Below are 23,745 nucleotides of genomic sequence, written 5' to 3'. Positions count from 1 at the left end.
AGCACAGTAAGTCATCTTTAAACTCAACAGTTGTTGTTTAAGGAATTGATACCGAACTGGAGGTATTGAATGTCTCACCCAAACCGCGAGGGTGGAGCTCAAATGTAGACCAAAACCGAGGCGTACATGTGCCCAACATCAAAGCCTGAGAACGTATGGTCACTTCATCCTATGACCCTGGCATATGAGTTATATTTCTTGCCGGAAGATCAAGCCCTTTTTTACAACATTTTTTTCGACCTGTACTTAGTGCGAGGGGAAGAGTCGACCATCACTAATCGAACCTCTTGAGCGGTTTTTCTGACTCCTGTCTGCTGGACAAAAAGCGTATCCATAATGAACGAGTTGGCAATTAACTTGTGACCACTGGTTGTGGTATTAGCTTTGATGTAACACTTTGATGTGGACAGAGATTGGCCCCGAGCCGCGGGTGGCGCACAGCAATGGCGGCATGGTGAACAAGGCACTGGAGACGTATTTGCGGCTGCAGTTGCAATAATACTCGCTCTCATAATCAACACTGGAGACGTTGAGAGTTCACAGCTTGTAGGATTATGCACTTTACTCAAAGGGATTGGTCCGTGGTATAAGGGACAGTCTCTAGTGTCGGAGGATGGAACATCCACTCTTCTAGACCCACATGCCGTCCATGTCATCATCCTGACCGTCTCTCGGGCGACAGGAGGAGGCCTTTCTACTGCGTCTGAAGTGTACCACTCTTCGTTCACACCTTGTCTTTGGAATACATGTATAACGAGAATAATTTCAAAATCGAATAACGTATGGTTGTTTAATTTTGATATTACTCAGTTGTCCTATCTTTTAGATGTAAGATTGCTTTGCAAGCCGCTGACATTACAGAAATGATACAGCCACCAAAATGGTCCATTAACGGCTTTAACTCAAATTCTGACTCCTAAATCGAAATGACATCCAAAGTTTGGTTAATATATCTCTCATATCGTAATGCCTGCCGCCGCCAAACCCTCCTCCCAACCTTGGCAAAAGCGATTTGTATTACAGAGCTGATGACAGGCCTTCTCCCTGCTTGTCTAATCCATCATACATACTATCAGCGCCGAGCATATTGAAAATGGTGTCTTGTCAATACTAGGAGAGATGGTCGCAATTTATCAGGAGTATGGAGGCAATTGTGTATAAAATGCATCCATCAGTCCGTGGGGCTTGTCCCATAACTGAAGTTCCAATATATACACGATTTCCTATCGCTGATGAAAAATGAATCGCCGAATGCAGAATAGTTTCCCCTCATATAGCCGGTTCAATTCTCTCTCGTAGTAACATTGCTTACTGTGGACCAAAACCATTCTACATGCTTACGAAGCTGAACCGACAAGCTGAACTTGTGCCCTTTCGGGATTGAAATATTTCATCCTGGCCTCGAGAAAAACAGGAATTTCTTGTTACAGTTCTTTACGTTACGAACGGTTTATGATTCTATCAACATCGAATCGGTTGGGATTAAAAAGAAACATCGGCACTTCGGTTTACGACTATTTCTTCTCTCTGTAGATTCACACAACACGATTTTATTGAACTTGGTGCCAAGCATGCATGCAACGATGCATTGGGTACAGTCTCTTCAACATACGGGTAAACTTTTCTAAATACATGTACGGTATAAGGAAAATGAGTGAGACAAGAAGACAAGAAGATTTTAGTGAAAAGGGCGTATGTTACAAGGTGCCTAAGAGCTGTTTGATCGCTTTGGATAAGGAACATAAGAATGCACAGGATGACCATGCTACTCCATCAGTTAATATTCCACGCTGATGAGAATTGTCTTGTGTTTCCAGACTAGTTTTTATTGAACAGAACAGTAAGGTTCCCTTCGCAATGCACTACCTCGTGTGACCTTTAGAATACGTCACTCGTTCCTTCAGGGAGGGACAGTGTGTGAAAAAAGAAAATGTCAGTTCCCCATTCAGAAGCATTCATCCCTAAAGACGGCTAGAGCTGCTGAAAGCGACAGGTTTTTTCCGGCTAAATGTCAATTTCGGGTTCACTGCAACACCCTCGCTTAGATCACCATTGACATCGACAACGAACAGCATCTCAAGTTGATGAGACCACTGCAGGATATCTAGAGGCATCACGATGCTAGCTTACTTCCAGCTGACGTCCATTTCGATCAGGTTGGCTAACTATGTCAGCAGAGAGAGAAAGTTTTATTCGGCGAGGTCATTTGTGATTTCTGCCGCACGAGCGAAAATACCAGCAGACACCTTCAAGGCTGTCCATATATATTTAAGCTCTCACACGTCCGATCGATTATCACGGAGCTTCACCATATGTTGTCAGATGAAACATGAATTTTTAAGCCAAGTCTTAAACGCATTAGGTCGTATTTCGCCCAAAGCGACGAAAGTAAATGGCTCCAAATAAAAATAAAATCGATGGGAGATTCTCAGACTTGTGCAAATTTGAAGCAGCTCGTGTAACAGAGTACAAAAGGTTTTTATCAGGGTCACGACGTACCGCGACGCATGTGACCAAGAAGTAGAAAGTTCCTTCGAAGGATACAAGTTTTTCTTTCATAGTGTTCGATCACCAAACGTTCTTTTAGTCGTCCAGTGATGAAACCTTCTCTGGTATGTCTGGAGGCGCCAGATAACCAGTCGTTGTTATTGTCGTTGAGCGATGGAGCTTTCTTGAGAGGCGCCAGGTAACCGCCCGTTGTTATTGTCGTCGAACGATGAAACTTTCTTGAGAGGCGCCTGGTAACCACCCGTTGTTATTGTCGTTGAGTATTGAAACTTTCTTGGGAGGTGCCAGCCGACCCCATCAGTTAAACTGACATGCATGACACTCCTCTCTCCCATTTCTTGCTGGATTATCTAACATGAAATGATCCATGAAAAGTTGAGAGATAAAATACTTTCTTTGATGGTTCATATTGATGATGTTAGTATATCACTTTGATGTGAACTGATGAACTAAATCTGATAGAAGAGTCCCCAAGTGGTCTCTAAGTCGATGCGAATTATCATGTTAAATGACCCAGATGGACGATAAACATTCTTTGCCAAACTCATCTAACAGCCAGGTCATCTTTTAAAGGGGTTACTATAGGCAGGAGCTGGGGTCCAATTGGTGTTTTCTAGGAGACCATGCACCGTAAGGGAAATGGGTATGATTTGACTTTCGTAATAGGGGCATGCTGAAAAGGATTCCTTCGCAGTGGGACTTGCGTGCATGCAAATGATAGACCGGAAGTACATACATACACAGAAAGTATGCTATGTAAAATACATTAGAACCGCCATCACTATTCTTCCTTTAATACTTGGTTGGCATATCTTATCATTATCGAGAAAACGAAATCACCGCATGTCAATAAATTACTGCTAGTCTGATTAAAAATAAGATAAATGGCGCTCGAGCTTCAACCCGATCACCCAGAATCCAATTAAACATTTTTTTGGGTAATTTTATTTGAGACGATGTAATCTTTTTAAATTCTGAAGGCAATATGATGATGAGAACCATATTTCGACTAACGGCGCAAAAAATGTTCAAAGCCATGGCAGCAAATTTGAAAAATAGCCGCAGCCTTCTTTAAATCTCGCTGCGTATTTCATTTAATGACACTTATACAGTTTCAGGAAGACCTATAATGGCAAAGTAAAGGATTGAAAACCCAAGCAAGAAATCAAGTAATATGGGCACAAATTGCGCATGGTTTTTGCTAATGGATGTAACTTTAAAGAGAATTAGGTCAGGGTCATGGTTAAGTTCATGGATCAAGGTCTCTTCAACAAACGAACGTTGAAGAAAATGCTGCTAATAAAATGCCCAACCTTCATTTCACGCACCTGAGTCGGTATCGAGGCGAGGATGAATGAAACAAATAAATGCACGAGTCATTACTGTGGAATTCCACTACGAGAGTTTATCGAATAGAAGCATTTCCTCTTCACGTGTATAGCTGATCGAATTGATCAAACTTAGCATTCTTCTGCACCCGGAAATTTTGATAGGAAATGAGAAGTTACATTTTCGCTGGTGATGAAAGTGTGGAAGTGCGCTAAGCCTATTAAAAGGCAGGTCGAGTGAAATTCAATAAAAAAATGAGCACGAATTTGCTGATGGAAAATCTATTTCCTTAAAATATTAACGAAAAATCACCTTGGAGGCAGCTGAAACAATAGATGACACTGTCAAAGCATTAACATTTGAAAGCAGCTTTGATGTAGGCTAACAACCCGGGGCTGAAGTCGAACCAAAAACCAAAGAATTCAAATCGAGGCTGTCCATTTTGGCGAGAGCTGATTGGCTCTCGTATAGCAATGACCAGTTTCTAGGTTTTGACTAATTGTATAAAGAAGGAATTTCAACAAGTGACCATGGTCATATTGGTTTGCTGCTTCCAACATTTGACGATGGGCGTGGAATGTACTTCATCATTCTCAATCTTATCAACGTAGTGATCATCATCGTCACTCACCCGGTATCACTGTCTCCAGAAATGCCGCTGGTCGGTTTTTTACACGTTTTGATACCATCTACACTTTTGAAAGAATTCGTCTGCGCAGTGCATCTTGATGCGATTCCTGATTGATCATGATTCCTTAACAGACGACACACCTCTGCAGCTGGTTTAATGCGCTGTACTAGTAAATCTATATGCCATTGATGAAGCAGACGACGAGGCGAGGAACACCTCGTAAATATCGAATCATGCAGATTTCACGTATAAGGCTGTCGGCTGCTTGGTACATGAGCTGGTAAATCGAGATTATAGTGTTTCAGACTGTCGTTTATCGTTTATGGCTGCTGATTGAAAAAGTATCTTGTTTTTACTGTTCTTAAAACTGCTACGAGGCAAACTGAATGAATATGGAGTCATGATGTGAAGGAGAAAATGGGATCGAGAGGAAATTTTCTAAAGATCATTGAACTTGGAGGATACGGATGTGAAATAAATTAAATTGTTCCCTACACTACAATATGTACCGTACAATGTATAATACCGTACATGTAAAGGAGTACATGATGTAAACTGAGTATGCAACCCAGGCGAATGATTTCTTTCGAATCTCTCCTCCGATCGACGCACGACTTCCACTTTACTGTGAATTTGGTAACCGTTATGCATACAGGGCCTACAACACGACTTCTTCTTACGCATGTTTCCGAGGGAGTAAGTATGTATCGAGTGAAATGGTCTGATATTGTCAGGATTGTCGTTCTGCGTCTTATCTTGTTTAAAAAAACTAGTTATTCTGTAAAAAATGTTCATCGCAGACGTGAAACGCTCACTGCTTGCTTGCACTGTTGACTTTATACTTGTTATGCGATATCGGGAAATGGCTAAAAAATTTGAACATTGAAAAAGCACTCTCTCCTTCAACAACAAATTGGAAGTATGATTCGAAGCGGACGATCCTATTAACCTAAATGGGTTGAAGCCTTTTACATAACTGGTTGAATTAAGCAGATTTGATTGAAGTGACGCTCCTGAAACATCTTGACGAATATCTTCTTGACAAATCGATGCGCCGAGTGCATTTCTGGAGAATCTTTATAATTTCTAATTTTCAATGATTTTTGTTGATGAATCTTCCGCATAGCACACTGCGCATGCGTGTTGCCCCAAACAACGGGCTGAATGAGGGTGGTGGAATGGCTCTGAAGTGTTGAACACTTCTGGTCGCACTCCAGAATATAAATCTTGTCAGTTCATGATAATAATTCTCTATCATCTCGAGATGAAGCCGACGGCGCGGCCACGAAATATTTCACGCCACTTACTACTTTAGAATATTCAGTAGTTGATAAAATCAAGAAGTTGCGCTACAAATATGCCTCCAGGATGCGTATGACATGCGAAATCTTATGTGCATGACATCCGATATTATAATGCCGCAACTACTTACAGAAACATCAGTTGTAAGTGCTAGCGAAAGATGGAAACGAAATACTACAAATTTGATCCATGATGGTTTGTCACGCGAAGTCTATATTCCTCTTCGATCGAGAATATCTTAGGACAGTAACAGCAACAAGTCAAGCAATAACAAATCTTCAGTGCAAGCCGTGCTGCATGTATTCCTCAAAAACTGTTTGGTAAAAACAGTATCGGCACGGCACAGTCATGAAAGCCATTCGACATCATTTACATTCTTTTTGAATCGGTCTTTTGGGGTTTCACATCTCATTTGGAAGGCGCCCACAGTACGCCTGACGCAACCTACATGTTCATTGTTCTGTTATAAATCAGTGAAAGAAATGCAATCTTATTCTTATAGTCCCCAATAGCACACTCAGTCTTGTGTATCGCGCAGTACTATTAGGTGAAGACCCTGAAGGGCCGCTACGACTCCACATTTGATGATGATGATGATGATAAGACGAGATATCTGAAACCACGTCTGATATAACTACGTGTGCATCTTAGACACGAGTGATGAAGGAACAGTTCCGACCTCCCGTCTCCCTCAGAGTCCTGTAATAACACTTAAAGTAAAGTCATCCCAATGACGCCCTCATTTCGCTGCTGATAACCAACGACTCCCACTAATATAACGTTCCTGGCAATGTAATCGGCCGAGAGAAGAGTCTTACCCTCCGCAATTACATGTAGGCGAAAAGCCGCTTTGGCCTCCCAAGGGAAAAAATACAGAAAATCTCACGAAACTAAGCCCTCAGGGGTATTTAACGATTGCGGCTAACACGATTAACTTCCATAATAATATTTCGAATAATTGATGACAAATATCTTCATTTACTGGATCTATGCATTCGTTGCCGTGCTATATATATATATAAATGTATATTCAATAAGCTTCTTCAGCAAGTGAATACCATGGCATCTCAAGTGCACAATCAAGGCCAGATTCCCCCGACAGCATCGTTTAACAATCTGCAGCGGTTTGCCGCTTAGTTTGCTGTTTTTCGATTCAAGGTTGGCCCTCGGCGGCCAACGCGGCTGCTGCAGTGAAATCAAGCCTTTGCATGTTTCAGTCGTTGCTCTACTTTGTTCCGGTTCTACTTTGTTGTTGTGTTGGGCAACGAGTCAGAGAAAACTGGGACACAGGTTCGCATGTGGTCCAGTACATCGCGTCATAATCTCGTCATTCTAATCCAGGCCCTTCATTTTCAGGAGTATCTATACTAGTAAGACAGGCTACCATGTGGTTAAGCCTGAGTGTATACTCGGGCAAACTAATATGTAGATCTGGCGGGTGTTGCAGTGATATACATCAGCAGTTTTCTCCCAAAGATCTTAGTCTAGTCTAGCTGTATGTCGACTTCTCGCTGATAATGATGAGATCACTTGACATTTTGACCGGAAAAGACCCTTGGTAGACTACGCAGTGCTTCTCTACAGTTTACTCAGAACATCAACAAAGAGGCATATCTGCTCATGCTGCACGTACTTTAACGAATACCTAATATCTCACACAATCTGCTGCATATAATATTTCAAACATCCTCCCTCATCAACCATAAAGACTATACCCGCCGACCGTCTCATGAAGAATCTCCGGTCTACCGTAACAAATCTATTATGAAGAGGTTATACGACCATCAAACCTTCCATTTCATGCAAAATTAATCCCCAGTTTCTGCGCTGAATGGTGATGAGCGCTCTTTTTCTGTGGACCTGATGGTAGCTTTGCGATGAATGCGCGGAAGCCATGTGGGCGGTTGGTGGTTCCGACCACAGCCAGCTGCAAACTAGGTAAATGAAGAGGAAAAAAAGTTGTGGATACGCGGGGAATCGAACCCGTGACCACCAGATCGAAAGTCCAGCATTCTATCCGTTGAACCACAGAGGTTGTTCATGTTAGGGCCCTCCTCGATTTTGCCTGTTGCGAATAATCCGCTGATACGCTGTATTCTTTTGCAGTGAGACTGAAGTATAACGCTAGGTCCACTGGCACCGAGTAAGAATCACCACCTTAACACACGCAGCCCCACGAGAATACCTTAGCAGAGATATTGACGGGAATGGACAGCATCGGAAATGAGCACCCGTCTACCGGAAGTCACGTAATAGCGTGCATGTCATTTCCAACCTGATGTTGGGTATACTTCATGTCAGATGTACTTCCTTGCGGTGATATCGACCGAGTTCCTCAAGATGTTTGTGGGTCAGGGCCCGGTTGTTAGCAAGCATGTTAGCCCATAACACCCATTGATATGTGTTGTTTTATGTACATCAGTGTACATCAAGCGACAGTGTTATAATATACTTTCTAACAACTTGGCACTGGAGCAGACAAAATAATGGTGATGAGAAAACGCCCCTGTCACCAAGTGAGTTGACGTAGATCCTTAGAGACGGGGGAGTTCGAAAGCATCTCCTTTCAATGGAGCTAGATCATAGCAGAGTCCGATATGTTGTTTTGTCTGATTTATTGGCGAACGAATACGTCGGAGAAAGAGCGGAACTATAATTTTTCCAGAGGACCTGTCAACCGGATCACCATGCCCTCGATTCTCCGCTAGTTGTTCTGCTGTGGGATTTCGAGAGAAGATTTTGTCGTCAGAGTTGTATAGCATATCCCTCGTGGCAAAAAACAACGTCTCTTGTCCCCGCAGCTTGAAATTTGTTTCAGTCTTCTGGACCCGTTGTCAATTAATCAAACCAATATGAATCAATTATACCATGTAGTTATCAAATTCAATTTGCATTTTACTCCAGCAGGGTATTTCTGTGGATCATCAATTACGAGATAAACATGGTTCAGTGATCGAGCTGACAGATGCTATGAGCTCGAGCGTATGAGCTGCCATGTTGAATCAGTGATATTCTGCTCTCAGTCTCCACACATCGACAGCTGATATAAGTAGCTTGTGCATAGATTGTCTTGTTTCATTTGTGATGCACTGCTCACACTCGGCGTACATTGACCGATGATAGCGTGTGCACTGCTCGCAGTCTCCATACATGGACATGAATGTACATGCGTGGTTTGGTATGGGAATTGCCTGGCTTTGAATGAGTGAGCGGGAGCACGCAGTCTATTTCTATTACTATTTATACTCCGCACAATCGAGCCTTCTGATTGGGTCATTGCAAATGGGCACGCCGAGGATGCAGAATTCGACCCTTTTGATTGGGCCATCAACCAGATTTTACTTAAAGTTTGCTTTCGGGAATATCTCTGAATGCCAAAAAACCAAAGTCTCCAACCTTCTCGACTGGAAATTCTTATTTTTCGTCCACAACTAGTTTTGACAATTTCACTTGAATGGCAACATTCGAGAATAATAAAATTCAGGGCAATATGACGTATAACCCGTGCAACCATTCGTATCCATGTACTCTCTCTACAAAAAGTGGCCTCCAGCTATTCAAAAGTCGTCCTTCTTCCTAATTAGAGATGGTTACAATACTCATTAGTGAAGAAAGCGACCCCCTGGACTCATTTAGAAGTCATTACCAGTTCCTTAATGAAAAAGATGGTTATTATCAAGGTTGTCAGCGAAAGCATGGTTGAATGTGTTGTTGTCGAGTCAAATCTCCATCTGCAAGAGTGACCAACTCCAAAACTTGGCCTAAGACGATAAGATTCCGTAATATGACACTGACGCTCGAAATGAGGAACACAATTTAGCACAGAAGAAATCCAAACGCGGACAATAGCGCACGGTATGGATGCGTTAAGTGAAACTGTACTGAATCACATTGACAACGCCGACTGGTTGAGAGACGTATTGCTTAAAAGATAACTATTTTTTTACAAATATGGCGGATTGGGCTACTGAATTGATGGTAAAGCTCGCAGCATCTGTTATACCGATTCGTACAGAATTTCTCCTAAATGCGATAATTTGCTCTTTAGTGTGTCTGCAGTGATTCGATAAATTCTGCTTCCGTCACGTTCCTGTTATAGTTCATTCCCTCGGGGATGTTATAATTGGATCAAGAAACAAATTAGTTGATACATCTCAAGGATATCTTCCAGCAGTTTCCAGCTGGAGCGCCATGCTTATCTGAAGAAGAAAAATGCACTGCGGGCCTTCTTTTTTCTGGAGCCTTACATCGAGAAACGGTAAATTTATATGAAATTATTACGTCAAATGTTTGTATCTTTGATTTCACCCTGGGCCGTGGAATCTATTTTGTGCAAATGTCACGCGCAAGATGGTCATAGCCTTGATTTCTGTCGTATCTCTGACGCGCATGCGTATATCTTTGTTTACAACACTGTTTTTCGCCCTGATGTTTCGAATTGAATTTATTCACCCCTCCCTGTTTACTTTAGTTACTGACATATATGTAACTATCTTGTCATTGTTTAGTGATCGATTGCCTCCCTGATATGGCAGGGCAGATGCTTCCCAAGATCTGTCACAAATAAATTGGAGTTGATTAACAAGGAATGATGGCGACCCAAGTAGTCAATACAAGACATTGGTTTTAAGATGGAATCGGGAGCTACAGCGTCTGAGACGCCGATGATAACATCTCATACTATCAACTGGGCAAATCAAAGACGACGAGTATGTATCTTTCATGGGACATGGCCGTTTGTGATTTGCGGAGCAGATAGTAAATGTGATCTAGACAGGCGACGTTCATGAACAATTCTGAACTATTTATCTATTTCTGAGAGGAAAATTGACAGGAGGTCACCCAAGATGACGCTTTATGATTGGCTAATTTCCACACTCTCAGAAGTAAAAAACATTTAAGAAGTTTTTTGAGAACCCGAAAAACCTCTAAAAAGGTTGCTTGTTGCGCATGACATTGTTAATACCAAGCTAGTGATCCGGTCGTTATTTGTGTCGTTATAAAGTAAACCCAATCATTGCTCAATGTGTTCCAGTCCGCCAAATCCATCGTCTGCAACCACTCAAAGATGTGTACACATGATCAGAGCCGGTGATTCATCAAAGCAAATGAAGGCTGCTTATACCGCCCGATGTCGGTAGATGGTAGGCAACCACTTTGGGTAATGAGAGGATGTTAAGATAGACGGTAATGGTCATGTTGCGATTGAAATCGGGACTGGCTCTTGGCAATGCGGGTGCAAGAACGTCCGTTTTCAATCTCCGACGAGTGGGCAGCGTGCTGCAAAAATCCGCATTGGGATCTTGGGATAAACATTTTGTTTCCGTCTGTAACCTTCCGGGATAATCTTCTTCTTGTTTTTCATAAGCAAGCAGTGGTACTACCGTTGGTTGTGTTTATCAAAAAGCAACTTGGCAAAAGGCATCCCGCACTTCCGCCATAAATCACTGGTTGTCTTTTTTCATTAACCATAGCAAACGTTGGTTTGCTTGTTACTTCCTCAGGGGTTTGAGACGGATATTACTATTTGCTCCCTCAGCCTACAATCAATCACGACGGTTCTGTTTGTTTAGACTGGGACATTGGTTCAAATTGTCTACGGGGTGTCTCTTAATTACCGGTATACCTTGCATACCGAGGTCTCTTTATTCTCCAATGCCTTCTGGAACGAGGTGTGAAGTATACAACACACTGCGAGAATTCCCCGAAGAACATGGGAAACTCTTTGGATGCACCATGAAGGAACCAACATCACATCTTGGAAGTCATTACTTTAGGTCCCATGGTATGATTGTTCAATCATGCTGCGTCGGTTCCATTAACCTGACGTCTGAGTTCGGCGACAAAACGATTTGAAAGATGAGATCAGCTGAGATATGTTGACGTATTTTCGGTCAGCTAAATCGAGACTTCCCCCACTCCAGTCGGTCTAGCTCTGGCGTCAAGGTATCACCATTTTGTGAATTATGGTCTTTGTTATAGTTAGTGCGATATAGGCAATGATTAGGGCGATTTCTCAGGAGACACAAACAGTGATGGCGTATTGTAAATTTAAACAGAAAGAAGTCCACCACCCTGAGTCAGTCTCATCAAGCTGTTTATTAAGGTCTCGCTAGAAAGTTGGTGTGTTACAAGGGCAGTGATAAGCCAAACAGGCGATTCTTGAAAGATGGTGGTTGCGTTATATCTCTGGTTATATTAATGAAACCGCGAGCTCCATGAGATAAGTCTCAAGTTTCCGGCAACCTGGTCGGTCAAGCTCGAAGATTAGCGTATCGTTCATTTGTGCATTAGGGTATCACAACATGTAGTTAGTGTGATTTAGGACAGTGATTAGCATGTTCACGGCTGTAATATCATCCAATTAACTGGGATTGGTCACATAGCTCATGAAGCTACGACACACCCCATGGGAAGTGTTGGCAATGAAATCATTTGCCCGGCGAGAATCGTGATTGCGCGCGGTTGACACGGGCAATAGCAGGTTACAGGTCATGATCGCAACCTTCAAAGGACAGGGTGTCTCACAATCTGCAGCGCCATCTTGAGAAAACCGTGACGTCACCGCGGAATCCTCCTTGAGTGTCTCAAGAAGAATTTCAAGGATCATTTTTGCGAAAGTAAAGTTGCTTCATTGTTTTGTTGCTTTTCGATGACACGCCTGTTCCCCAAAGTAATAACTGTTCTGGACCTATCCAGCCTTTCCAGTCGACTTATCAGAGTTCTTCAGTTTCACCACCCGTCCGTTCTCGGGAGGCGAAATTCTTTTCTCACGAGAGTTCCGGACACCCAATCTTACCTCATTTGCATACAGTCAATCACAGCTATTGTTGTCGAAAACCACATAGTAACTTTAACAATAGAATCTGTACACGTGCATTTGTGTACCTTTAGGACTTGGCGCAATTTACCTTCTGAGGAGTTTGATATTTAAAGGGAAGGTCTGATGTGGGGTTTCAGTGCAATTTACCAATAATAATACCATTAGCAGATAATGTTTCTTCTGAGGAGTTTGATAAGGGAAGGTCTGTTGTGTCCTGTCTGACATCATGCGATGTCGAAGTCAAGCTCTCGCACTGCTGACTGTGTAGCCACTGCACTGTACTCTAGGCCTATAGGCCTACGAACGACTTATGTGCAAGCTATCGAATGATATCACCTCCCGGGATCAATCCTTAGAGAAATGGTGAGACGTATGAATTAATTCTTAGTATACACGGAACATGTCTTCAAATAACAGCTTGCACGCAAAAACAGCCTCAACAATCGACCACAACCTAAGGAAACAGAATCCGAAAATTGGGCCACACAAGTAAATTTGACAATTCTCCTGATAGTTCATGGAAAATTAGATTGACTTGCTTGATATCCCAGACGTATGGCTCATAATGAAGTAATGTGATTAGGCAGAGATGAGTACATGCAAATTCCCAATATGTTTTTGGTAAGCGGTGGTCATGCGCTCGGTGTTCTAGAGCTGTGTTTTGTTTGGCTGTGTCTCGTGCTTGGTTTCGGAGACCGGTGTGACAGCGGATATAGTCCCCCTGGAGTCATAGTCCGGTATCATTGTATTTGACCAATTAAGCAGCATGATCTATTGTACCGCTAACCCTAACCAAAACATTTAGCAATGCGGGCTATTGTTACACGAACTATCAGCCCTAGGACTACTATCCCCGCCACACAGGTAGAAGAGCACCTATGTCTTTACACATCAGTGTCATGGGCAGAATATAGAGCCTGAGAAAAGGATAGCGCCTTGGTGCCTTTACAGACAGTTACGGTGAACTTCCCAAAATTCAAGGATATTTTCGAAGATTTTCTACGGGAAGGCGTGTGTTCCCACCAGCACCTGCTGGCGCGCCACTGAGAGTGGGTTCGACGATGAAAAAGAACGTTTCCTTGTAACTTGTTCGACGCTCAACTGCAAACACCAGTGCAGTGTTTTGGGCGGATACAATGAAAGTTTCATCTTTCTAAATACGAGTCTAGGTTACATGATGCCACAGAAGATTGATTGAAAGAACTTAACAGGCCAAAGTAGTTCCGCCTCCGCCACGACACATGAGAGAAGGCTATACCAGTCAAAACCATGAAAACACCAGAAATCCCCAACCTGAGTCCAATGCAAAGTCAAGTCACCTGAATGTGGTGAATTTCTTCACTACTAGTATGAAGGATGCTGAGCAAAAACCAATTCATCGCCAGCGTTCTTTACTAAGAGCCCATCTATCATGCTAAATAAATTAGCTAGAGACGCGCGCAGGCAAAGACAGCGGAGTAATCAGCATTGATTTTACGTCATGAAAGATACATAGATTTAAATTAGTATGGTGGGTTCGAAAACACTTCAGATGTAAGGGTTAGTGACATTTGTTTTGAAGATGGTCCCTAAATGGCAAAACGTATAGCTTTATCCCCACCCTCGTACGCAAAGCCTGCATAGGCTACTGGCTTCGTTGGCCCATAGTTGTCTAAGGCACCAATTATCATTCAACGCATAATGTCAGGCGGGGTTAAGCCTGGTCAGTCTGTTGGTTCAACTGCACTGCCCTCCCAATAAAGCAATAATGGATACCGCCACTGCTGGCGGGGCGTTACTTAGCGTTTCCATTAGCCCTGGAGCCATATCATATACAGATCACACCTTGTCTTTATCTATGTTATAAAGCACACATACCAGAGAAGCAGGCCGCACGCGATGGAATTGTTATTCATGGTATTCTGCTGTTGCTAAATGCTTGTCCATTCTCAAGGGGGTCTGATTCCTCAGCAGATTTAAGATTTTTACGACACAGCTACGAAATTCACCGCTACCTTTCTTCGTTTGCGACTGCACATTCTTTGGCAGTGAACGGTGTTCGTGACCACCAGATAAGGCAGCATTGATATTCATGCCAAAGATAACTTTTTTCAAAAGAACATCGTCTTATTTGATGTATGGAAACAGGAAGGTCACGGTCATAACAACAAATGGCTGTATTATTAAGAAGATTGCCCGCCTTATCATTATCGTGCTTAACATCTGGCACAAAAGCTTCCCTCCGAAAAGTCTGCTAGATTGTAACATATTGCCATGAAGTAACTTCTATGTCATTGAAACCTGTTAATCAACAATTGCCATCAGATTGTAAGACACTAATCCACAACTAATTTGCCTTCAATTAACTTTAAAAGTTCAAGAAAATGGATTCAAGGACGAGGTCAATTTTTGATTTCTCAAAAGAGGGCGTGGTCGTATTTTCAGTTGAGGAAAGAAGCCATCACTTTAATGACACACCACATGACTTGGTAACCTTTCATTAGTTATCCAAGGTCGGCGACCGCCTGTGACATTTCAAATCTTCAATTTGTCCTCTGTTTGTGGGAAGGGGAAATAATTGCTTTAGCAATTTCTCTCGACACCCCATCGATCTTGTGTTTAGGGGCAATCTACTGCTTTAATTCAAATGAATTAGAGCCCAGGGTCGCACGAATGTGCTAATGAATCAGTGCTTGTATAATCTATCTCCCTCTATATATCAGTAACTGTATGACTTCACTAGACACTGCCGCTTTGCAACTTCATGATATACTGATGATTCAATAGGCTTGAGACTTTTAGCATTCTCTCAACAGGAACTGCCGCGTGGTCCATGTAACTCTTTCAGTAGCAGATCTTACACCGCCGCTTGCGAATTACGTCATCACTCACTTTTTAAGACGATACCCCTTGCATTGCCTCTGAGTGTCAGTCGCGTTCATTTCTTCGACACGCCCCCCTTCCGACGCCCCCAGCAAAGACTTTGAGTATCAGTCACTGCAGGCTGATGCAGGTTGGAGACAGAATTCGTTCGTTAAAGCCAAGTTGTCGCCTGTAAAATTCCGAGCGTATGCATTAGTCTTTTAAGGATGGATTCTGTCCTAATTGGGTCTTATCCGATAGCTGTACGGGTGCTAGATTTCTCAAAATATAGCTGTTGCTGCAATCCGGATCATCAGCAGTTTAGATAAGGACAACTTTTGTCCAACGATGGCCGATTCCGGCAACACGCGGCTGGGTCTCTTTCGTACATAGATAAAACAAATTGCCACTGGTTGCTGTGTCATTGTGGGCGAATCGTAAATCGATTTCTGTTCCAGCAAAGGAATGAGATACGACCTGGAATGGTATTTAACTCAAGCTAGTAAATCAATGCCTTTGTTTGGATAACGAGTCCGCCAGCTCCGGCGCTAATCCCACCTCAGTGCACCTCGTGCGGGATGGATAAAAACGGGTAATTTTGGTACTCTCGTTTATCATAGATTTTATGCGACCTCAGGTTTTCGGGTGGCCATATATGATATTTACGTTCATGGGTTAGGTCTACTTTCAACCCAAAAAAGGCAGCGTGGTTTTCTGGATGAGAATGGGGGAAAACTATGCGCACCTTGCGGGACTTCGAAATATCTTCGCTCTCTCTAACCACTTGGTTAACCTGATTACTCTCTATATCATGAAACCAATATTATTTCTGTTTCAGCAGCCTGGTTGAAGCTGGCTATTCCACCAGATCTCAGGATGGAAGACGGGGATGATACTATCATCATAGTCTAGGTCTCGTTCAGTCTGTGAAGAATGGGCATTGGCCTTACAAAAGCTAGATTGACAATGAGGGCTACTTTTACCTACTGTCCTCATAATACCGGTGATGCAATGGAGTAATCACTGACGATGCCTACTTCAAGGTGATTATGTGATGATTTCTGTGTTGTGCCTCAGGTTGTACGGACAGTAATCTCTGCATTGAAGAGGGCTCCGTCGACTCCGGCGGCTGCACCTGCCACTTCGGATCACAGGTTCAATCACACAGCTTGTTGACGTGTTGCACATCATTAATTGGAACTAGGCGACAATCCCGCCCGGGCAACGATCTGTCATCTGGCGAGACAAGCATCAGAGACCAGAGGAAGAGTAGGTTATGCAGTACTAGTATGTATGTCTGCAAGGCTTGGGTAGTGATGATGGCCTTCGAATTGCCGAACTCCATTTGTGATGCCAGTATGCCCACTGTACGCGGTTTAGTTATAACCACCATGTGAGGGATATTTTAACAATGAGATATAAGGAAAAGTAAGAACATTAATACCTACCTTCGTCTACAAATAACGTGAGCAGCACAGTCACGGTCACGTGACCCGCCAGCCAGTATCCAGCGACCATCTTGACCTTGAAAAACATCACGTGATTTCTAAAACTATAGCGTCCAATCAAATCCTTTGAGACACCAGCTTTTTGACTCAGCAGCTTACATCGGGGACATCAGGAAAATATCTGAATAGATAAAATGACAACAAATCAAATAAGTTTAAACTTGTTAGTTTACGAGCTGAATGGGTCAAATCATGTTGGCTGAAAGCGCGATGTTTTTACCGATTCCCAGCCTCCACAAAAAGGCGTAAAGACTGGTGCAGCGTCGCCTACTGAATGGGAATACCGACGGCAATACTCTGTGTGGTTGAGGAGAGATGATTGAAGCTGAAATTGTCCACCACCTTCGTATCCAACCATGGCCATCCATGTTCTTACTTACGCCCGAGGCCAACTGGGATTACTACCTTCCCTAGAATGCAACAGGATTCCTCTTCAAGACAGGGGAAGGTGGAGAATCAATTGTTTTGGCAATAATTCAAGGATATTTCGCACTGGAATCATTTTCGCCACAGTTTAGTGGCAATTACTTGCTGCTGCAGAAGTGTTTTTGAGAATTAATCGTGATTATTCGAATATCTTCGTTTGAGAACGCATGTATTACGAAGCCGCCAAATTGCTTGCATGCGGAGTTAAAATCATTAGTTTTCAAGCGCTATAAACTAATAAAATGACTAATGAAGGCTGGCTGCAAGTCTACAGGGTATCGTTGCTCTGTCGCAAGCTAAGGAAACTGCATTACGGTTCACTGACACGTCACTTTTGCTGAGGGCCTGCCAGGATTCAGTGCACGATGCCTGTACGTGCATTGTGAATATGTAAATCATTCCCTTGTATTGTCCAATCAGAGCATCTCTATTCTGCTTCACCGAGATAGTGATGAGAAATGAACCAATCAGGGATAGTTATGATGGGACCTGGAATTCCACCATCAGAAAAGGCGAGACTTCAGTACAAAAGTACGTTGAACTAATGTACAGAGGCCAAGTTCATCGGCCTTCGGAACAACAAATTGTACGTTTTCGCAATGCTACTTGGGTGACCGTTTACGGATGATGCACATTGATTCATATCTTGTAGTACTCTACCACTATCTTAGCTCTTGAAATGCCTGATGTACAAATCAAATGCCTACTGGTACACACGAAATGCCTGATGTACAAATCAAATGCCTACTGGTACACATGAAATGCCTGTTGTACTAATCAAATGCCTACTGGTACACATGAAATGCCTGATGTACTAATGAAATGCATTAAGTCCTAATGAAATGCCTTATGCACTGATGAAATGCCTGCTGAGGATGGATTGAGTTACTGGTAGTTAGCCTGCCAATGAAGCCGTGGCTAATTACCGCAGATTAAGGACGAGTTAGGATGAAAGACGGATGAAAGACGGATGACTGTGCATTGCGAGCTTGAGTGAACTGATTGGCCTGAAGCCAAGATGGGATGGGTGCACGAAGTCACCCATCTGATTTAACGAGTAATCCTAGCTTGACCTGATGTTGGGTTGAATAGTTCCTGGCAAAGGGGCGATCGGAGAGACTATAATTATATAGACATGCGAAGCATCAAGCCGGGAAATGGCTTCCAACGTGGAGGTAGAGTCAGTAGGGTAGAGTGGGAGTAGAGTCACCAGCGGTCACCAATGTTTGAGGCGTGGAGTGTGATACCGTTACAACTTGCTGCAACAGAAGACTATTTGTACAATGTATGCATCACCTACTGCTCTAGCGACAAATTCATCTGCAACCACGAGAAAATGGCTTCCATTGTAGACAAGAGACTGTTAACTGTGCAAGCTTCCCTCATCTGCTGTAACCAATGGCGGAGGACTGGAGTGCGATTCCGTTCGCGACTTGTTGCAGAAGCAGACGAATAAAAATACATAAATCACCTGCTCCTCAAGCGACAAACACACTTCTCGCCTCGAGGGAAATGGCTCTTCAATTATTGGTAAGCTGGTTGTTTTATTGCCAGGGGACGGGAGCTCCCGTGGCATGCATTGGGTGAGGAGTGTTTCAAAGAATAACCGGAGTGCTTGGATGAGCGCCATTTTGTCGTCCCGTGAAGGTAATGTAACATGACTGGTTTAAACATATACGCGTACGCAGGAATAGACTATCAGTTAAAAATAAAAGGGACAGGTTGCTAATAATCTATCATAAACCTTCTGTTTCTACAAATAGACAGACTCTTTCAGAAAGATAACAATTGCGAAAAACTCTCTTTGTGGTGAAATACATTTAGTATCATGACATTTGACCTTCGACTTTTTCACAACCATCACTCGTGTTTTCAGAGCCAGAAAGATGTTGTTTACCTCTGTAGACAGAATTCGAACAATAGTTGTTGGCCACTTTAGTGATCGGCATGATATTCTAAACCTAAACCAAAAAAGAGCTAGCTTGGTCGCTTTATGGGGATTAGGTGTATCGGCTGATCCTGATTCATTGCCTACCTAATCCGACCGTAAAACACCAGCTACCACAACTTGGCCAAAACAGATTTCAACAAAAGACAGCTTAGATTAGTGCCGGAGTTGATCCTACTGAAGCCCCAGAAAAAGACATTTGGAGCCCCATAACAATGGGATGTAAAAAACTGCCATGTCGGTGGAGGTGTCATGGACAGTATTGTCTGTCGAGGTTTTCATGATCATTCTCAGAGTCAGAAAAATGTTGTTGTTGTTGTTGTTTATAAGATGGATGGACAAACCAAATGAAAAAAATTACGACTTGAGGGGAGGGTGAGATTAGAGGTTCAGTTGAGGTTGGGCAAGAAAAGTAGTCCATTTGAACCCAGTTATTGAATGGGAAAAGGTTTAAGATGACTAAACCCAAATGACCATACTCCAGCGCATGTAGTAGTGTGGTGAGGCAGTCTCTGTTCGAATATTATGTCTGTTTTGAGAATGCCAAATGTCCTCTCTGATAAGTGATGTGGCCTTAAACGATACGTCATTTTGAAACCCATTAATTTGGACTACGGATGGATATCACTTTTAATTTCCCTTCTGATAGAGACCGGGAGCTCATGATGCTGTGAGCGACGTTTGAAACGGCGTATTTTGTATTTACAATGAAATCAGATGACGCCTGCTCTAAAATGGAGTTTTTAATTAGCTTTATAATCTCAGCGTTACGGTGTCAGCTGAGGAAGCAATGCATTTTGTTAATTACCTTAACGACTATCATGTTAACCCTTTTAGAGGTCTTGCAGCCATCGTTCAAGGCCTGACGAGAGCGAAATCGTTTTCTAACAGGACCAATACAATTGACTTCCGACACGTGAACACTCTTGTTGCGTGAAGTCGTGGTCTATGACGGTCTACAACTTTTTGCCAAAAATATGGTTTGATCCCATCGCTTCATCTGTTGATTGCTCTCAACATGATTGCAAGAAATCTCGTCAACATTCATTATTTCAGAGTAGATAACAAACATTTGTTGTGAACTCTTGACGGTTCAGCGTTTCCCATCCTTCAATCATACTCTGGAATAAGAACGCCGCATAATAACGATGATACACTCCAATCTATCGCTCCCATATATTGCGTTCTGTCACAGATTGACGCATTCATGCTTATAAGTCCATGAATATAACCATGTTACTGGCTCGCTTCCTTATGATCCGAAATCGATACACGAAAAACAGATGCAGCAGGTTGTTGACTGCAGCTGGCGAGGGGTGAGTCTCGGGACGGTTATTTACACGGTTCAGAAGGAAAGTGTTATTTTCGATTAGTTGCTGTGTGTCGTGAGCGGGATTTTTGAAAGAAGATGCATTTTCAGAAAAAGTTGAATTCCCCTTAGGCCTTCATGCTTCGTACTTTGTAATTTGTACGGATCGTGAAACTTGTTATATACCACTACTTTCTGTCTGCCATCCACTTTTCCCTGAGCTGCAATTTACTGACCAATTAGAGTATACATCGCTACCATGCCATCGCTACCATTCTGTGATGCTTGTGCAGCGTAGAATGGCATGATAATGGCCGAGTAGAGAGTTTCCGATTAACCAGAGGTGAAATCACTTTCACACCGATACTAAAGGGCCCTAGATGTAGCTAAGGGAAGGTGGCGAATTGCCTTATACCTGTTTCAGGCTTCCCAAAAGGACCAGACACGTGCATGCAGTCCGTGGAGTGTCAACACTCGATCACACACTTTAAGCTTCAATGCATTACAATTGCAATTGGTAGTATTGTCATCGGCTGTTCCATCGTGACTTCCACGAAATTGCCTCTGGATCTCTCCCAATAATCTACTTGATATAAACTTGTTATCGTCCTAATTTCCTTCTCGAAACGTGATCAATAAACTGCTGCACACTTGCTGCTGGGTGTTGGAGCTAATAGGGGAGCTCTGTTTGATAGCTTACATTGAGACAATGCTGGCAACATACCAATACACCAACACAATATATTTCAACACTCTAAAAGAACCTACCTTAAGGGCTCACTGACTGAATCGCTGCATCTTATTTTATACCTACGATTTTCTCGTATCTCCAATTAGAGACTACAATGGAGAAAATGGCATTCAGATGTTTGGTGATTTCACGAAGGAATTGCAACAGTTTAATCAATTATCATATTTCATCTGAAACTCCAACACCCGAAGTATAAAGAAATACATAGTTGCCAGAATCAGACGAACCTTGGCCAAAAATGAGCCGTTTCACACTTATTTGCGTGTAGTTACATTTTTTACGTGAAATTGATTATAACTTGGGTTGTACTAAGTGCCTCACTGTCCCTCAGCTGCAAATAAAGTACAAAAACTAGTTTTACATTCTGAACCTACCTCAAGAACTCATTGACCAAATCGGTGCATCTTCTGTCAACGTATCCTATTTTCGACTCGTATCTCCCAGTCAAGATAGAATCGGACAAACTGAATGATGTTATTCCGAGCTGTGAAGAAGCTGCAAATGACAACAATTAAGAAAGAACGCGTAAGACGAGCTACCACTATCTGTGTATCCCGCAAGCGTTAATATGTTGAATGGAAACGATGAGAGAAGTGGGTATCGCGAGTGGCGAAGCCTCGTTATGGTGACAGCGCGACTTCCAGAAGCCTCGTTATGATGACAGCAGAGGCGGAAGATGCAACGGGGAGAAGAGTGGTTGGCGAGATTGGATTTGAAGACATTCATGAGTAAAATGCAACTGCTGTTCAGCGGCCCTTAACCCCCTTCCCCTAAATTTCCGTGGGCCTATATTTGGCAAACAGGGTCCTCAACATAAACCAACCTTTTCGCATGTTTCCGAAGTATGCAACCTATGTATCTAGTAAAATGGTCTGATAGACCAGTATATTTAAGGTCAAACCTTCCAAAAAGTTCTCGAATCTCAAGTTCGAAAGTCATGTTGGGACCCAAAATAAAATTCGACAAATTCAAAACGTAAATTTTTCACGGTACCGGTATATGTTAAGTTTCATTCAACCTCACTTCCAGAGAGATATTTGGAAAAATAGTGCGCACGGGCTTGTCAGCACTCTGCCCACAGAAGGCATATATAATCAAAGCATCAAACATCCTCTGTATGAAGGAGACCTAGTTTGCATTAGTTTATCCAACCTTAAGACCAAATTTTATCTGAGCAATCTGAATGGCTCTTTCCAACATCGTGCGAGGATCGGATGCTGCAATGGCGAAATAGTGCCAATATTCCATGGATTAAATCATCTTATCACCAGCGTTGCTGCAAGTACGTGTATCTGAAATATGTTAGTACACGTCGTGGCAAGATTCTGGATACTTTATATTGTTCTTATTGAGTATTTAGTGAAACAGTATGCAAACCGCGGGAAACCGCTTCGCATAGCGTGAAATGTTTCGGCCAATCAGCATCAACCCCCTCCATCCCTTGATCAACCTTGTCGATTTCAGCCTCATAAACGCCATCTATCCGAATCACGCTTTTCTATTCTGTTGCTCAGCTTCTTAAAGGTGATACCGCTTTCAAAGAACTCGGAGAACCTTGTTTTTGAAAAGGACAACAGACACAAAAGAAACGCCAAAGGCTAGTTCATTTAGAGGCTCGTAATGTCACAGTCCGCATTCCTTCATATCCCACCACACTAGGTAAGGAGGGCCTTGTTTCTGTGTTGCAAAGGTAAACGGATATATTGATGAAACATCCTTCTTGTAGCTACGATGAACTGAAGCATGCAATAAGACATCACAAGGAACCCTGTATAGATGGCGTCTATGTTTGTTTGGAGTCTATGTTACATTGTAATGATTGACATTCGATATTGACAAGGAATTCCAATTCCAGATTTATCGGCCCGGAAACAACAATGATGACGTATTCATCTCTTCAGAACAGCTCAGTTATTGCTAAAAGAAACAACCAAAGCTCTCAACAGTCTTGTAGTACATTTCGAAGAGATAACCTAACATCATGATACTCCAAGCCATGACGCATTCGCTACCTGCGCTAAGGAACTAGGCCTAGAGCGGGGTTCCAGCGCCAACTGAACCGAAGCAGTGCTGCAATCGAACAGATCTCGGGGACACCCCGCAAGGAACCAGCAGTGAACCCTGACCGTACCTTGACCAGGCTCACCGTCATAAGACATTTTGTTCAAGGAGCTTCTCATATCTTCCGAACTTTGTTTTGAGCTGAATGCTCCTTTCCTCTCCGAGTGGATCGGAACCTCCTTGTTGTGATCGCTTGCCTTGCGAAGTTTTGTAGTGTGCAGTCTTTGAGACTCTCAAAGTCTCTGTCAAAGCTTTCAAGATGAAAGTTACCTCATGATTTCAGCACGACTCCCTCCCGTCACCCTCTC

General features: G+C 42.8%; 1 protein-coding gene across 1 annotated transcript in view; it reads right to left on the bottom strand.

Moving 5' to 3' along the window:
• Positions 1–22,009, bottom strand: part of LOC135499963 (uncharacterized) — a 30,164-nt gene extending 8,155 nt beyond the window's left edge. Inside the window, exons 1-2 of the mRNA XM_064791037.1 lie at positions 21,751–22,009; positions 16,883–17,063 (exon numbers count right to left, since the gene is read on the bottom strand). Coding sequence (XP_064647107.1) covers positions 16,883–16,970 — 88 coding nt within the window. The 5' untranslated portion in view covers positions 16,971–17,063; positions 21,751–22,009. The remainder of the gene's footprint in view (positions 1–16,882; positions 17,064–21,750) is intronic.
• Between the last annotated feature and the right edge of the window lie 1,736 nt (positions 22,010–23,745).

This window comes from Lineus longissimus, chromosome 15 (assembly GCF_910592395.1).
Source record: "Lineus longissimus chromosome 15, tnLinLong1.2, whole genome shotgun sequence".
NCBI classification, from domain to species: domain Eukaryota; kingdom Metazoa; phylum Nemertea; class Pilidiophora; order Heteronemertea; family Lineidae; genus Lineus; species Lineus longissimus.
This window is presented reverse-complemented; position numbering and strand designations above follow the sequence as displayed.